Source organism: Erithacus rubecula (genome assembly GCF_903797595.1).
Source record: "Erithacus rubecula genome assembly, chromosome: 9".
NCBI classification, from domain to species: domain Eukaryota; kingdom Metazoa; phylum Chordata; class Aves; order Passeriformes; family Muscicapidae; genus Erithacus; species Erithacus rubecula.
Genome location: NC_136660.1, coordinates 20,013,384 through 20,032,277, shown reverse-complemented (window position 1 = coordinate 20,032,277; position 18,894 = coordinate 20,013,384). Strand labels below are relative to the sequence as shown.

The following is an 18,894-nucleotide window of genomic DNA, read 5'->3' as shown; positions in this document are numbered from 1 at the left end:
TTTTGTTATAATAACTGAAGGATACCATTTTATGCTCAACTTGTGAATACTCAAAGTAACTAATAATTTAAATTCTTGCATTTGAGAACAACAGCAGATAAATTGTTGTTCAAATGCATCAACCATGAGCGAATCTTCTGGTACAAAGCCAGCACTTTGGCATGCAAATGTTATATAGCCAACAGGGAAGGATTAACCTATTTCAGGTTCTTAGAATCTGGGCTCTTTTCAAACAAAGTGAAACACTGTAATGAAGAGTTATCTATAAGGTCAAAGAGTATTTGACTATCCATGTCATGTGTCTGCATACCATCTACTGATTTCACACGTATTTGATCTGAAATCTGTACTTCCCAAAATTCAGTCCACTTGCAAAATCAGATAAAGGAATCATAATCTAAGGGTCACATGTTTTCAGCTTTATAGCACTGAGGTTGGGTGGCAGAATTAGGAGAATGAAGAAAAGAACTTCCTCTTTACATTCTGTATAGCAAATCAGAAAAGCCTTAAAGCCTTTGGTTAGTCACACGCACTGATTTCACCTGCAAAAGGGAAGGACACTTATGTTTGAAACAAGCTGAACTACCTTCGAAGCACGTCTTTCATCCATTTGGACAGTATCTTTTCTGATGTTTTTATAAGCTTCAGGATTAAAATAAAATCTTACCATCAACCTCAGATTTCTTATAAAAGTATTTAAATATATAAAACTACCTCATTATGTAAAAAGAAGGATGGAGTTAAAAATGGCAAAGAAAATTAATGTTCTAGTCTAATTTCTTTAGGGTTATTTTTAGATGTTGAGATGGCTGCCTCAAAGAAAGAAGTAGATTTAAATAGACAACTTCCTCATGACATATATATATTTCACTTTCTTTTTTACAATATTTAAAAAATAGTTTTGAACTAAATTATGATTGTATTTACTAGAACTTCTAGAATAAAGTTGTTTTAAAAGCCCACAGTAAAGGAACATTTAGAAACAGTGTGAACCAAATTTCTAAATCAGTTAATGTGATGACAAGGGTCATTGCTCAAAGTCACCTTAGTAATCTTATTAGAAGATGCTTTGAACATGAATAAAACACATTTCTAAATCCAAAGATGAAACGACTATTAAAAATTAAACTGATTTTTAAAAAATAAAAATCCAAGGTGTTAAAAAACTGCAGACTTTCCTTTAAACATTACAGTGACATGACTGCATTTTCAAAAAACTTCAAAGGCTTTAAATACTTAAGAAACCTCAAAATAGAAAAGGCTGTAATCTCACTTAGCTACTGCAGAAGAGTGAAATTATGTATTAGTCAGGGCTGCAAAGATTAATTTCTTTTATTCAGTCTAATTTTATATGGCAGTGTTTGACCCTGTCAGCTGATTCTTTTCTCTAAAAAACAAAAGGTGTATAAGAAATAGGAACAGTCTAGAATCTTCAGTGACTCTTCTATTTCTGCACATTAACATTTTTACATGTTTTTCATGAATACCAGACTAAGCCTGGCTGGTGTGATATGTAAGAAATTCCTCATATGCCACATTACAGACAGGTACTGGGGAAGGGTTTGTTTGATTTTAATTAAAGGATTGAACTCCATATCCTCAGTTACATTGAAAAATAATTGGATCCTGAATCTTAATAGCAATAAAATGAAGCATACATGTCAAAAGGAAGACAGGAGACATAACAAGAACAGCCAGCAATGGAATGGATCATAGAGAAGAGCTGAATGAAAACTGAGGTTCTGTATCAGTAGCTTCTGTAAAATAAAGTGCATGTCTTCATAATTCCAGTCTTAGTACTAAATAGCCCACATCATGAGATCACCAAAAGAATTGAAACCAACACTTAACCCTTACTAATAATGATCTTACCATATCACAAATAACAGAGAAAACAGAAACCTTCTGTTTTGTCATATATATTACAGAGCATTTTTCTCCACATCTTCAGTTTAAGTGGAAGAAAAAACCCACAAAACCTCTCTTTTCTGGACATGCATTATTTGTGGGACTTGGGAAAGACACCCCAATGCTTGCTCAATACAAAGGATTTCTATAGTGCTGTAGTAAATACATACAGCTAGATTTATAAAGATTTATAAAGTCTTTTCAGTTCCAAAACATGTCAAGAAGCAGACAGGATTTTCTAGCCATCATTACTTTACTTTCACCACGTATGGGTGAAAAAAAGCCCCAAAAGAACAGTATACATATGCCATCTCAGTTTGTCCTGTAGTAAAAATACTCCCACCCACCTGCATTAAAAAAGAAAAGACTGAAATAAATGACTTGGATTTTTTTGTGGTTTTTAACCAAAAGAATGTTCTACATGCATACTAAAGCCCCTTTTGATCTGGCATTTTACTTCTAAACTAGTATAAAACATTACAACAGCAAATTTATAGCGTTGTCTCCTCTTTCAAAGGTCACAGCCATTTTCAACATCAGACTTCAGACTGCAACATGATCTATAGCAGCTATAAATCAGAATTAAAGGGTATAAAAACATAAAAGAAAAGCTCTAACATACAATTTGGTTACTGTAGTTATTTTAGCAGTCACACAAATTTCCTGTGACAAAGACTGAATATTTGATGAGGTGGAAGCTATCTTTGTGAAGTTTGCTGAGTCAGCAGCATGGAAAAAAAATCAAGCATTAACACTCATAAATATAAGAAACCCAACTAAATATAGAACTGAATTTTTTGAATTTTGATTTTCAAGGTCAATATGCAGTGGTGGCTCTGGGCAGAGCAGCTCATGGTCATCATCTGGAGGGAGTCAGGTCTGCTGCTGCTGCTGCTTTTACTCTGAACAGATGGCTCAAGAGAGATCCATTTCCAAGTCTGAGCAAAACCAGTTACTCTTCTTTGCAAAAAAATCATTTTCCAGTCCTACTCCAACCAACATTAACATGGAAAAATTCTACAGAAATATAAATGCTCTGCTTGATTTCAGCTTCTATTTCAAGCACAATATCAGCATGAGGTAAAATAAATTTTCAGAGGAAGAAAGCACCAGTCCAAAAATCCAAGCTAGCTGCATTTCAGTTATTTTAAATTAAATTTGATACTGAGTTTTAAAATAAAAATAGTTTTCACTTTAAATTGTATGTTTTTCCTAACATTTCTTTTTAGAGAAGAAAGTAAGCAGCACTTACTATGGCTGTGATACACAAAATATTTGGGACTGTTGTCAAGAACTTCAAAGTAAAGTACTTAGATCAAAAAGAAGACACCCCATGTCTTGCAAAGATGGAGCTAGTAACATATTTTCTGATTTTTGTATGATTGTAACTCTCCTGTGAGCTGTAAAATGTTTCTAAAGGCAGAATGCAGAGCTTCAGCACTAAGCTTTAACTGCCTTTCTTTTAATCAAGTAATCAATTTGTCATTTGCTGCTGTGGTGCTGCTAATAACTGGTTTGACTGTTCACTCACGTGTGGATTGTTTTCAGGTTCTGGTTTGCTCAAATTTCCTGTCTTTGTTGACAGTAAGAAAAAGATGCATCTTGAAAAAACCCTCCTTAACAACAGAATAATTTTTTTCCAGAATTGGATCATGTTGAACAATGAATTCCTCTCAAAACCAAAGAAAACCCAAAACTGCCTCTGGTGAGTAAGGGTATGCATATCACTGGAAGATCAGAATAGTATTATTAAAAAAAAAAAAAAAAAAATACTGGACTTTACAAATCCTCTAAAAGTTATGTGTTTAACTTGGTTAATGAAACTGCCCAGCCTCCACTGGCATACAGCTGACTACTCTTGGTATAATCAGTACTCAGATGTACTGTAGGTCCCAAAACCAGGTAGGATTTGCATGGTAGTAGACACAATCTGCCAAGCATGACACTGAGACAGTTGAGGAAGACAGCAGCTCTGAGCTGCTCCAAGCTTCTGAGATCAGAGAGAGGCAGATGCACTGCCTTGGGCAGAGGCACCCACAGCATATCCAGCACCTGAAATACTCACATTGCCAGTCCTAACCTCTGATTTGGGAGGACACAAGTATAATTAAGGGTATTGCCTTTGATAAATTTATGTGTGTATTCCAGTGATCTTGCATCAATTTTAGATTACTGTATCATTATTTTAGACGTAGAATCACTGAAGTGATCCTAGGAACCAAACATGTAATTTTATAAATATAATGCCTCTAGGACTTCATGAATAGAGCACAAGTTTTTAATGCATTAAATAATTACAGCTGATTGGGGGTGGAAGTAGGGAGCAACTTACTTTTTAGATGACCATCAGAACAATGAATATGCTGCAGTCCTAGTACAGAATCTGTCTCTGCAACACCACCTGCAACAACCCTTTCAGCATATTTCAATGACTTGAAAGGATAATTTGGTGCTTCATAAATTATTAGCAAAACAAGACAGCAGAAGCCACTACAAAGCACAAAATAATATTGAGTCCTCAACAGCACTATTCAAAGGACAGCTTTTATCCTGAAGTCCACAATACTTACAGATCAATTCATATATTTCTATTTATAAAAAAGGCGACATTTAATAAAAATAGTATTGAGGAGGGATGAGATGTACAACTCACAGTAAAATCTACTTGGGTTTTAGAAGATGTTAATGAGATTAAGACAAACATTTAACTCCTTCCATTTGACAAAAGTGGTCTGGCTACCTCTACAGATAAACATGGAAAGCTTTTTATGTACTTAGATATGTTCAAATTATTGAAAAAAGGTCAAATGCTTGCTAAAAATTGTGGTTTCTTCTATAGCAACCTAGCAATTCTGGAAGAAAGTAGGATCTGTTGAAAGCAACATGAAAGCTGGGAGACAATAATCCTGCAATGCTGTTTCAGAATCAGATTTGTTCTGCCTAGGCTTGGATGGCTCCAAAATACTTTAGTGTTTTGCCTTGCTGATTCTTGTTTTCCCCTAGAAAAAGAAGTTGCATAGGGCATCATTTTAGAGACAGAAATTCTATCATGTGAAGGAAGCTCCATGAATGCTTTTAGATATCTGGCACAGAGGTTTAAAGACAGACATTTAAAAATCATCATTATCAGTACACCACCAAGAATCCTTAAACATTTAGGACATGACAGGAAACAGTGTTAAGAGCTTAAAAAAGGGAGGCTCAAACAAAAGTCACCAAAAACCTCAAAGAAAATTCTCTGCAAAATCAAGCTAAAGCCACACTGCTACAAAAGAGCACACAAGTGTGTACTGCAATTTGCCACAACACATTTTGTGATTTACATTGATTTGGGATTATGCTGCCCTGCTGTGGGAAGACACAGGGACTACAAATTACAGATATGGCCTCAGATGTCAGTGGTTACGTGACTGACACTGCCCACGTGTATTGGAACATATGTAAACAACATCTAAAACCCCTCCCAGAATCACCCTTTACCATACAATTCTGGATAGGGAATGTCAGTTTCCAGTCTAACAAATATAATGATCTCTGACTTCAGTTTTTTAAATAGAAAAATTGGCTCAGCATTTCATGGTGGACTGTGGTGGTATCACATTTGATCGGTTAAGCCAAAGCAGGCAGTTTTCTAGAATAGATTGCTGTACTTGGGCAAACAAGATACCTTCTTGTGAATGGAACTAGTAAAATCAGAATTATAACTCCATACTTTCTCTTTGCAACTGTTCACTCTTGTTCCTCTGGCAGAAACTACAACTGCCACTGCAGTGGCAATGGAATTAACCAGGGAAATGGTCTTGATCCATGAAATCAAGATCAGTCAAAAGACTACAACAACAGTGTTCCCATCTAAACAGTACTTTGAAGAGAATCAGACAGGCTCACACTGTCTGTCCCACCAGTTGTTTTTAAATTAAAGCATGACAATAATTTCATGTTACTTTGTGCAACTTTGCTTACACTGTTTTGCTTTTAATGAGATCTCCCTTACTCTAGTGTCCCATATGGAGCAATAGGGACAAATGTACTTAATTTTATCAGGTAACAGGATAATGAACTGAAGAACAGGGAAAACACAAAAGGATCAGACTACTGCATCACAAGTCTAAAACAACTGTAGAACCAAAGCATTCCTACCATTCCAAACCCATCCTATCTTCAAGCTCTGCCATGCTTCATTTTTTACCTCTAATTCTCATCTCTATCCAAACATCAATGTTTCTAAATGGAAAAAAAGGGTGAAAATTTTTGCATAGTTTTTGGCATTTTAAAACACATGATGCAGTTCTTACTAAAAAAATCAAAGTTATCAAAAGGAAGAACCACTGAAGAGTCTTTTAAAAGTTGCTTTAAAGCTAGCAATCTGTTAAAGTAAAAACAACTGAAAAAAATGTTTTTGAAACAGTTGGCACCATCTGTTTAATAAAAAGACAAAAAAAGGAAAGAAAAAAATTACTGTGGTTAGCATAAGCATTGCTTAACTCAGCACACCAGCAAATAAGTAAAAACCCCATCAATTTCTATTTAAGTAAAACATGAATTATCTGGATTTTGCCAGAGATAAATAGACTGTGGCACGGTAATGTGCAGCTACTTTAGATAGCATATTTTAACACATATTTCTTTATTTTTCAGTGTCTCATAGGTACTCAAAAGATACTTAACCACAAACCACATTTAATTCCCAAACTCTGGGGTGAAAGCCAAGTAAACACATTATGAACTGGGCATCTGCTTACCCAAGACCAACACATGGCATTTATAATTTTGCCAGTTCAGTTAGTAACATATCCAAACAGATGCCAAAGGATGTAATCCAAAGACTTCTCAGGCAACAGGAAGGAATTAGCCTTATTCAGAGGCAAAGCATTAAAAACACCTCATGCATGACACAAACATGAAAACATGGTGCTAAGCTTTACAATGAACAGGAGGGGTAAAAAGAAATGTTAAGGCAACAATGCAGATGCTCAGAATTAGAAATGGGAGCCTCTTGCACACATTGTCAGCTGTTGACAGTTTCTCTTGCCCAAGTGCACAATATTCACTTTCAGTGACAAGAGCATCCCTGTTCTCTCAGCAATCTAAATATTGAACCTTGCTGTTACAATGTCCAAAACTCAAACACTGACAAAGCCAGACTGCTTTCACAAACATGTGGTCAGTGTATTCTGTGATGCCAGGCAAGATTCAGTATGGGTAACAAACCTCTAGACTATCTGGGAAAACAGAAAAACCTGGATAATACTGTCTAGCAATGATGTGCTTGGAGAATATGCTGCAGATACATCTGTGTTGCTGTGCCATCCCCCAAGGTCCAAAATGGCACTGCTGACCCCACACTGGGATAAGCCTGGTGTTGCTCACAATGCTGGAGATCCCAGCTCGGCACCATTTCACAAACATTTATGTCCAGCAGACCCAGCACAGGCAGAGTGTCTAAGCAGCCCTGTGGTGACACCATCCTGCTCAGGATGCCAAATCCAGGAAAATCTTCTTTGTTCAAGCTCAGTGCTGCAGGAATGTTTCTGGACTCCAAATGGTCCCAATGATAGATTACAATGATAGCCACTGCAGCTAAGCTAATCAACCCCACCAACTAATAAATTAGCTAATAAGGCTTGCTGGAACTGGCTGCACATCTATGGCCTGACTCCTCACTAAACTAACCAGATAAAGCCCTTGGGAAGGCTGGTGGATGATGGTGGAGGTCACTAGACTGTAAGCAACATTTTAAGCTTTCAGATTTCATGCTTGATCAGATTAGCCATGGCTAATGGTTCCTGCAGACTTCTCTTCCTAGCCCTAATATCAACAGAGTGCTCCTAATACAGGGAATTCATGTATTGCACAGCATAGCAAACATTCCAAAATTCAATAAATTATACCAACAAGCAGATACTGGAAATCTGTATTGATTCACTCAGGACTGCAGGGGATGTTGCATCACCTGGATGTAACTGAAGACAGAAAACCATGATGTGAAGTAGCTCCTGCATAAAACTTCACAGACTGTGCTGACCCATGGCATCACCTACTCATGTTGTCTGCCCCACACCTCTCAGTGAACACTCTTCAAAGCAAACAGACAAAAATCCTGAACCTTGCTGAAAGACTAGACACTGCCCAATGGTTTGACCCTCCAGTAATGGAAAAGGCCATCCATCAAAAGGACACTGAAGTCCTTCTGGAGGTGATGACATATGTTCAGAAAGAGCAGGGCTCAATTTTACTGCCTCTGGGGCACATTCAAGGAGGTGGGAGAAGCCTTGAAGGTCAGGCTTTATCCATGTGTGAATAGCCTCTGCATCATCCCCACTGCATTCCAACAATTCATTTTTCTTGTTTTCTTTCAAGATTGCTAGCATACAAATCCCAGCTCATTCTCTCCTCTATAATTTCATTTGTCCTTTGTTTCTCTGGACATGTTTTCCATTTGAAAGACTCATATTAAAAATGTTAGAGAATTTACAGACTAGCAATGCAACATGGAAGACAAAAAATGAAGGGAGAAAACATTTGAATTCATGAGTACTTGACAGCTGAATAAGTCTCACTGAATTTTGCACCAAACATAATTTCAAATATCTCTTTTTGTGTTTTTAAAGGAAATGTCCAATAATGTACCAAAACAGCTTAAAATAAAGAAGTAAAACAAACAAAAAACAATCAAAAACTAAAAAACAAATTTTAGGTCTAAAATTTCTGATCAAAACCAGAATTGGAGAAATTTCATTGTGGTACTTATGAAAATGATTCCATAATAATTTTGAAAAGTGAGTACTCTTTATTGGAAAAAAAAAAAAAACCAAACCAAAAAGTTGCGAAAAAATTAGAAGACATTCAAACTTTACCTTTTGACTTTGGAAATAAGATTCTGTCTTCTGTGTAAGTGCTGTCTGTATGGGATCATAGTAAATCAAGTACATTTGACCTAAGGAGCTCACCATGACTGTAAGTGAATGTCAGAGCCAGGCATGAAGGATGTCTGATGCTGCAGCCCTGACTGATAACTAAGAAGTCAGATATAAATAAATCTGGAACAGTTGGGATTGACTGTTGTTTAGCACTTTCAGACAAACATTCAGGGCAACTGGCTTTGAAAGCCGCTTCCTATATTAGAATCATGACAAAAATAGAAGTGAGGCTGCATTCCCTTGTCTTCTGCTAAAATAGATCTTATTCAAAAGCATTTTACAAGTTTGTCAAGGCATAACTAGTCCACAGTCAGATACAGAACAAAATCAAAACTGGAAGTCCCATGTAAATTCAACAAATAGTTACTTATTGAATTAATAAGACAAAAATATAACAAAAGGAAAAATTAGTACAATACTAAGAGATAATAAGGTCAAGGAGAACCTGGCTCTTCTACTCTTTAAAATAAAATTTTTAAGTGAAGGCACAATTAGAATTCACTAGCCAGAAAGACCCCAAGGGTCTTTAAAAATAATATTAAAAGGGAAAAGCATATATTTTACCAACTGTCCTTAGGAATATTGCAGGGGGTTGAGGTTTGAGGGGTTTTTTGCTGTTTTTTGGGGCTTTTTGATTTGTTTTAAATTGAAGAACAGATGTTGCATAACTGCTGACAGCAAAGCTGAATGGTGAGATGGAACAGGAAAGAGGAAGCATGTATGAGTTTCTCTTCTGATTTTAAGTGTCCCAAATGCTGTTCACAGGTCAAGTATTTGTCACAGTGTTATCTTGCCTCCAGCAATTAAGCTTCCAAATAAATTGAGTTGGCTTTTGTGTGTTTTTACAGTCAAAATGTATCTATCAAAATATTGCAGGATTAGCGAGTTCACTGACTGAACACACCATTGTTCTGTCAAAATAATCAGTGGCCTTGATGAGCAATTAAGAGTTTCCAGGGTCAACAAGAAATGAAAATCTTTGCATAGACCAGAAATTTTGTCTACAACTTCCTGCTACTGTTGCAGATCATGAGTGAACTCAGGAACTATCTGCATGGGAGAGAGTGGAATGACCAGGGTACAGTAAGAGCAGTTTGATTTAGCCAAGCAATCTCTCCCAACAGATTTCCCATAAATTGTTCTTTCTCACCCCAGACAGGTCTGCATAGCATTGTGCTGGCTGATAAGAGGTTGTCCCAGCTGCCCAGGCTCTGCCCACGCCCTGTGCCCTGGTGTGGAGCTCGAGGAGCTCGGCCGCTGGGTCACCGCACGCGCCGCAGTGCAAAGCACTGGGCACCCAACCCAGTGCCCAATGCAGGTGACTCCAGCTCTTACTCCCATGGCTTTTGCAATGTGCAAACCACAACAGAATCAATTAGGAAATGTTTGCAACTTGCCTCTACCTGCTGGTAGAAATTAGGGCATAATTCAAGGGTTCAAGGTGTTCTGAAGAACTACACACAGAGGAACACATTTCAATAACCAAACTGTGAACTTTTTTCCCATCATGACAATGCTGAAAATATGCTTGATGAAAGGTAGAAAATTCACCATAGTCAAAATTTTGCTTTACAGTAGATTGCTACATGGCAGATTAAATTTCCTTTTACCAGAACAGCCTTCTTAAGTGTATTTTAAACTAATTACCTTTAGGTGGAAAATATGACTTGCTTTCAGCTTTGTGAGGCCAGTCCACCACAAGAGGTCCAAACCTACGAAAACTGGCAGTGATCTCATCTACAAAAAAAACAAATGAGGCACCTTAGAGAGTACATCAAAACTGACTGTGGTAAAGTAAAAAGGTCTTCTTTAAAAAACAAAACAAAACAAGAAGAGTGAAAACTACAATAATGTCCACAGAGGATGCCTAAATATTCTTTCATCTCTGTGCTTTATATGGCTGCTTAAAAAAGTGATTTGACATTCCACTAGTGGAAGTCTGCAGCAGGATTAAATGCAAACATGATCTATCAGAAGTGAATATGCTTCAGCTGCGGTTATTTCTAATTTTAGCCACAGAGCAGGGTCAGATGCAGCCACATGGGACTGACGGAGGAGCTCCATGTCAGCACGGCTGCTCCTTGCAGCCTGCCCTAGAAAGAGCCTGCAGCAGGTCATGCCACTGTGGGCATTTCACCTTCCTCAGGCCCCTCAGGAAATCTGACTTGAATTATCAAGTTTTTTCTTCACTTTTTAAGCATCAATTTGGAACCACCATGTAACACATATCTTGAGCTAGGACAATTTTGTTTTACATGTAAATCCTTCAGAAAAAAATGTATTTTAAATTGTTTTTGAAAAAATCTTATTTTCTCAATACATTTTCACATGTACTTTAAAGAAACAGTCAGTTTAAAATTGTGTCTAATGTGATGTTAGGTAGATCAGAGTTACAAGCCATCAGGAGAAAAGGCAGTGGGGTTTTCCAGTTTCTGGATTGCTGACACACTGAGATGTGTCCAATTTCTCTGACCCCATGAATTGCACGCCAGATTTTTCAAGCATCTGGAAACAGAACATACATGTTGTGTACCTGAAGAGCTGAAGGAAAAAGGGTTACTGAAAGAGACCTCTAAGCAAAGAAGGTGACAGCTCCAGGTCACCATGTGAATTCCTCACAGGACAGGGCATGTATTTTGATTCTGAGTGACCCAGCAATGATCACATCAGTTGTCCCTACTGGGCTGCTGCTTCTTCAGCTGCAAATCCAGATTACCCACCAGACCCTGCAATGCTTGGTATGACATGGGAACTGCATTTGAAGGTGTTTGTAAACATGGACTAGGAACTCATACTATTTCTTCATTAAAACTGTACACAGTTTAGGCTTCAGATTAGTAGATTAGAGATCTCCCTCTTTTTATTATAAGGCATTCTCAAATTCCCTGTATACGTCCATTGAAGCTAGACAGTGGTAGATTCCAGCTATACTCCAGCTATGAAAAATACACCAAAAACCTGCCATGATTTTAGTTTGGGAGTAAGGGCTTGTGGGGGCACACACAAGCAGAGCAGGTAATGATTGAGAAAAACTGACCATCCTCGCTAAGCAGGTTATTTCTTTGTAACTATATTATTACTGTGCATTTATCATCTGAACCCTGCATACATGCTGGGTGTGAGAGCTGATTATTTAAAGCCCATGGTATTTTGGTAAGGACTGCATTAAGAAAGTACTTAAAGTCAACCACATCCAAGAATAGGAAAAGACTATGGAGAAGAGACAGTACCCACTAAGTTCCCTTTTTCAGCTTTCCCACTTGACAGTCGTGGGAAGACATGCAGATCAGAAGACCTGCTATGCAGCCACTTCTGCCTCCATCTCTTCTGATCTGCAGTTCACAAGAAAACCAAGTAAATTCTCAAGTGTTGCAGGGGGCAGTGTGTGTTTGTTCTAAGTAACACCACGAGGAATACAAGAGACACCTGAGAAAATCCATCTGCTTCTATGAAAATCCAACCTTTTTAATAGTAATTATCTGAAAGCAAATTTCCACATTTCAGCAATGCAAGTGATTCACAGTACCTTCATCAATGTCAGGAGGAAGACCTCCAACAAACACCTTTCTAGAATAGCGTTCCACTCTTTCCCCATTTTGACAGCGTGTTGGAGAGCTGAGACCCGAGGACAATGACTGATCACCATGGCTGTCATCTAGGAAGCCATCTTCAAAAGGGAAGAGTGAAGACCGACCTGCAACAGATTTTGTAGGATCTACAGTTAACACTATTCCCTGGAGAATTAAATACTTCAGTAAAAAACTTTTCCTTTTACTGTTTCACTTTAACAGAACTTGCATTAAAGGACCCAGGTAGGTAGTCCAGTTGTACAATTCATGTTCACTTGTATTGTTTCTATTTTTCCAAGAGTGTATTGCCCTTACAAGACAATAAACCTTATTTAGCTTTAAAACAAGCCCTTGCAAATGGATAGAAATGAAAAACAAGTTATCTGATGAGATTGTATGTCATAGCTACAGAAATAACCTTTTCAAGATTTACATTTCAAGCCAATTCTTAGAGATTTACACCTTCCACAACAGATCCTGAAGGAATGATCTCAAGATCTCTCAAGCCACTGCACTGCAGAGCAGGACAGTCCTTTGAGTGCTGTATAACAAGAGCTGACAACAAGGGCTGCAGCACTTCCACCTCCACAGAACACAGGCCCACACTGAGTAGGGGGGCAAACAGCAAAATAAACACAGAAAAGCTTTGGACTGGGGATATTACACACCAAGTGAAGAAACTTAGTGAACAAGAAAAAAAATCTTATTAAATAAACCACAAAGAACTTGAACTTGAAGGAAAACATTGTTAGCTAGAACAGCCTGTCAGCCTGTTTACTACTCAGAGTTAAAACATCCTTTCAGTAATGAATGAGCAAAATCAACACAAATGGCTGCTACTCAGTTGGTTAATGAAAAGTAAAGAATTTGTAACCATCTGATGTGATGAACTTGATGCTATTACTAACAAAGTATACACATTATCTTAAGAACAGATTTATTAACAAGGAAGATAAAAAATATTCAAAGACTGCATATAAGCAACACTTGTCAGCTTTGGAATTTAACAATTCCTTATACCTGAGCTAAAAAATATATCCTGCAATACAGAGAGACGTATAAACAGGAGCCAGACCTCAACTCTGAAAAGGTTACTTGTCCCCTCATACCATGGAGGATTGCTCCCAGGGATGGAATTATAATTGATACAAACAGTTTATAGGGGGATTGATTACAAATATAAATGTATTTATACTTTCGTAAGTGCATATAATTAAATTCAAGGGTTATGGATCACATGAAACTGACATAGCAAGACCTAAGGGTTAATATCATACTTGTATTGACAGCACAGGGAAGTGAAGGAACAGAGGCAAGGAGAAAAGCCAAGACAGAGGGACAGCAGTCAGAAAAACATATACACTGAAAATATCTGTATAGCAATATAAAAGGGCAGGTTACAAAAAGAAGCAGTAATCCTGTGTATGGAAGATGAGCTAATGAAGTCAGGAAAGATGTTCTCACTGACACACAACACCAGCCTGAGTTTTTTTTTTAACAAACATCAGGCACCAGAAAAGTGTTGATTGAAAAGAATATATTGAATGTTAAATACTGACAGAGATCACAGATACAAAAATCCACTGAAGCAAAAATCCTACCATGCATTTACACATCAACATAAAATACAGGGTAAATGCCACAATCAGGGAATGATGTAGAGATGTTACCTTTCAAAGTAGAAATTTGTCAGAAATGGTGGGTTTAGAGCATAAAACAGACTTTTGATGAATACTCCATTAATGTACAGAGGTCATGCACATGTATAAACACATGCATTTCAACATAAAAGATGACATTTGCATGAGAGAAAAAATAATTAAGAATACTACAACAGTGTAAAAATATCAAATTAGAACACTCATTGAAAAGCAGGAAATCTGAAAATATTTCAGAGATTGACATTACTGAAGAGATAAATCATCTTTTAATTCCTGCCCATCAACCTACCTTCTTGTAAAAAAGGAACCAAATAACAAATATGAGTCATTAGTAGAAGATGACATATTATCAAATTAATAACAAGGTGTGCAACTAAAGTACAGATCTGCAGAGGAGACTCAGTTCTGAAGGAAATAATAAAAATTCATAGCAACTTAGAAAGCAAGGTATCACCTCTAAGCACCATGCCAGATGCTTGGCAGTGTACAAGCACTGCACTCACCTTAAATAAATGCAAATTATGTTCTATGAGTTTATAGCTAAGTAAAGTATAGAGTTAAGTATACGAAGAATATATTTAAAATAATGGAAAGCATACAGACAAGGGAATAGGGAATGACTGCTCACAGTCTTCTCCAGTAAAGGAAAAATAAACTGCATTGAACACAATCAGTACATGCCAAGACTGAAAGCAAGGCAAACTATGGAAACCTTTGCTACAGACTTTTTGGGATGTTGAAATATTTATGTAGGCTTAGAAAAGGGAATGAGTAAGACCAGGAGAAAAATGCAATCTAATGCAATAAATATTAAAACATCACCTCAAGACACTCCCTGGGGCAAATTTCTGGGAGAACATTATGGGAAAGCATCACTAAATGCACTTATTTTGTAACATACTCCTGTACCCCTCTCTGGGCATCTCGGAGTTGTCAGTGTAGCAAAATAGTTTGGGTTGATTTCCCACAGCAGTGCTTACATCTGTACCTGAAAAACTAGTTGTAAAAGTTAAAAAACAAGGAACCAAGAACATGACTCAACAATTCTAAACATGATGCCTACAAAGAAATGCTCATTTCTTTTCTCAAAGGAAACAGAAATCAAGTAGAGAACTGAAAGTTTATGGCAAGTCTCAAGAAATATCTGACAAAACCTCTTCTCACTGAAGATGCTTAGTCTCAGTGACAGAATCAAACAATAATTAAAATACCCAAGTATAACAAACATAAAATGAGTCCTTGCACAGACTGTGGTTACTCTGCATATTATTCCAATGCAAATGAGAAAAATAATAAAGAAGGATATATGAGAATATTTCTTAACCAGCACCTTTTTTAACAGACTGTTGTAGAATTTCACACTTAAAGCTCAAAACCAACATTATAAAAGTCAAGATAATGATAAAGCATGAACATCACAGACTTTTATATGAATGAGGCAAGTAAAGATCCCTAACATTAATGAGAAGACACACACACAAATCTGCTTGTTAGTATGGAAAAGTCGGCATTTCACACAGGAAACAAGTCTTGTGGAATGAAACAAGCTTCTTGGTACTGAGAAAAAAAATCTGAACAGCCAGCACATTCAGAACTTGTTTGCCCTGTTTTGTCTTCACTAACATTTGTATAAAACAGCCTAAATTACATTCATCACAATTACTTGTGCATTATTTTATTTTGCTTCTACAAGTAAACATGAGTTGTAAACAATCTATAGTATCCTACTGATTCCTACCTCATTTCCTACTTTGGTGCCATTTGATCAATCTGGAAACACCTGTCACAATCTTAAAATTAAACAGTGTTCACCTGCACAGAGCAAATACCTTACTGTATACTCCACATATTTCCCAATTTGAGTACCAGGAAAGCACTGAAAAAGTCTAAGTATTAGAATGCTTTCAACATCTGTTAACAGTAGCCTGATCTCTGCAGGTGGGGAAAAATAGGAAGGTTAAGTTTGTGAGGAAAATCTGATTCTTTTATTTCAGATTTAGCTGTCAAATAAACACTAAAACGAGTCAGCTTGGAACAAAATCAGAGCAAATTCCTTATTACAAACTGTGTTTGTAGGCCTGTACACCCTACCACCTCAATCCATACAAATGACAAGCCCTTAGACACTATTGGTCTGTGTGATGGATACATCTAAGGTTCTTCACAAATGTGATGCCAATTCTACATTTGGAAAAGGAGGCAATGTCACCTGCATAGCTGGCAGAGAACTTCATGGAAAGGAAGACAAAATTAAGTTTAATGCTAAAGTACCCCGTGCCGATGGCATTGCCTGAATGTAATTGCTAAAAGCTGCTATTTCCACTGTTACTTTCTCAATAGTCTGAGTAAGGTACAGCACAGGACATAAATGTACACAAGCTCCATTAATGGCTTTCTCAATACAGCTGTAGGACTTACTCTTGCCCTTGTTCATTCATCTTTCAGAATAAACTCATACGCAGCAATGTACATTTATAAAATATTTTCAGTTTGCTTTTAAGGGCTGTCTACGATTAAATACTGCTATAATCTGCTCAAATACTGTATCCTTTCAAAATTATTATCAATATTTGCTGTTAAGGACAGTTACTAGTATTGGTATTCACATCTATCTGAGGCAATTCAATGTAATGAAGCCTAATATTCAGCAAAAGCTGTTTCATGTAAGAAAAAAAGTAATTTTCAAATGTTCAATGCAGCAGTTAAACATTGCACTTCTACGAAACACCAAACACAAAACCAAACCTGATCTTTTTTTGAAACACTATGCATTTCAAGTCAAAAATACGTTTTATAAGAGTCTTTACATTCAGTCATCCTCCAGTTCTCTAGCAATAGCAAGACACTTGAAGTTATCAGCTCAGGACCATCATTGCTTTAAGATGCTGTTAAAAGGGAGCTGTTTTGCAAGGGAAGAACATGAGATTGATTTATATGAAGCAATTGATCAACTAAATAATGTTAAAATTGGTAGCATCATATCACAAGAAAACTAAATATTTATTTCTCCCACTATTCAGCAAACAAAACATTTAGTAAATACTTTTACCTCTTCTCCGCCCATAGCTCCTGGCTGCATGTAAACACAGAAGAAAATTGTCGGTACAGCTGTCATTAGATTTAGCTCCAAAACCAAAGAAAATGTAGTTTCTACCTCTTCTCTTTTTCCCCTCCCACCACAAAGAAGGAAAAGACATTTAAAAGAGCAAGATGAAATTCAAACAACCCATGACAAGGAAAAAAAAAAGTTTAAGATGATATAGCCAAGGAATAAAAAAAGAAAAAGAAAAAACATACCTGCTGTGCAAGTTTTCTACATAGCAAAGGGCAAAGGTATTACAGAATTGGGCATATAGGACAGTATTATAAAATAATAATTTAGGATTATGGTTTTAAGGGGCAATAAACATCATCAACAGTAATCCTAATTAACTAATTTTGCATTTTATTAAATAGTTGGGGAGAACAGATTTTCCAAATATGAAGCAATTTAAACAATTAACCATATGTAAATACTAAAATCCTACTAAAACAATATTAAATCAATAGCCAGTAGGTTTAGATGAATAAAATTAGATTGACAAAATCCCTTCATAACTACCAGAATTCACACAGCATTTCAATGAGACATGCATCAATGGCAAATCCACAATGTTGGACGACTTTAGAACCATATTTTGTGATGCAGTACCAAATGCAGAAATCAGCATTTTTGATCTGAAATTTTAGAAAAACAGAGCATAATCTGGAGAACACATGTCTTCTACACAGGATCTCTGATCTATCACAAAAGCCATCCACCCTTCCAAGGTAATCACATGTGGAGGGCTGGGGATCAAGCAGGGTTTTTCAACAGAAGTGAGCTTATGTAAGAGGTAACAGAGCTTTGTTTTGTTTCTTTCTCTCCTCATTGTAACACTGCAGTGTTCCTGCTCCTTCCCAACCCCATCTCTTATTTCCAAAACTAACACAGTGCCATTCCAGTCCTGCCCTACACTCTCAGATGTCCCACCAGACCCCTCAGCATTCCCTGGCTACTTTTCTTTCAGCCAAGGGGCCCCGGAGATACCCAGAGCAAGGTTTGCCCTCATCAGCACAGGCACCTCTCTTCTACCCAAGCAGCTTCTTCCTCAAGCCCTGATCAAACACCCTACCCCTACATATTTTTTCTTCCACTATCAGAGAGGTCACAAAAAGTCAAGTACATGAGTATGTCATTGGGGGGATTAAAAAATTTCCAGGGCTATGAACTGCTCTGCAATTTATTTCTAACATGAAGACAGCAGGAGCTGTTTGTGTGAACAGCTACTCAGCCCCAGTGAGGTGGTTGGCAAGCCCTGAGAGAGACTCTACTTCTTGCAATAGTAAGAATTAATACCAGAGTTGGCTTTGCAGCAGGAATAAAATTAATCCTCCTGCTTTTCTAGGGCTTTCTAGTTATTGCCCTATTTTATTAGTTATTACAATGGCAAAGAATCATTGACAGATCTCTTGTAGCAAGTTGTTGTCTTGATGAATGACCATACTCCCAAAAAAGCATGTTTCAAGGTATAGTTATGGACACATTCTGAGAGTAGTTAATCTGGAAGAGGTTTCTCAGAATGTTACCAATCTAGAAATTAAATAAAGAAGCATTATTTCAGTATGAGATGAAAAGAGACTCTTTTGTTTCTTCTGAAGTTTATATGCTTAATGTGAACTTTTAGGCTCTAATCAGGATCAGTACATGATGGCAGAAATATTCCACAGGCTTCTGTACATTTTAGAATACCCTATTACTACTCATGTATTATAAAACTTATATGCAATACTGCACTGCAGAATAATACTTTTATC

At 37.0% G+C, this 18,894-nt stretch overlaps 1 protein-coding gene across 13 annotated transcripts in view; it reads right to left on the bottom strand.

Annotated features, from left to right (window-relative positions):
* CPEB3 (cytoplasmic polyadenylation element binding protein 3) overlaps positions 1-18,894 on the bottom strand; it is a 79,208-nt gene that overhangs the window by 13,818 nt on the left and 46,496 nt on the right. For all 13 annotated transcript variants that reach the window (XM_079312027.1, XM_079312024.1, XM_079312029.1 and 10 more), the window contains 2 exons: positions 12,355-12,522; positions 10,476-10,565 (listed from right to left, as the gene is read on the bottom strand). In XM_079312027.1, coding sequence (XP_079168153.1) covers positions 10,476-10,565; positions 12,355-12,522 — 258 coding nt within the window. The remainder of the gene's footprint in view (positions 1-10,475; positions 10,566-12,354; positions 12,523-18,894) is intronic.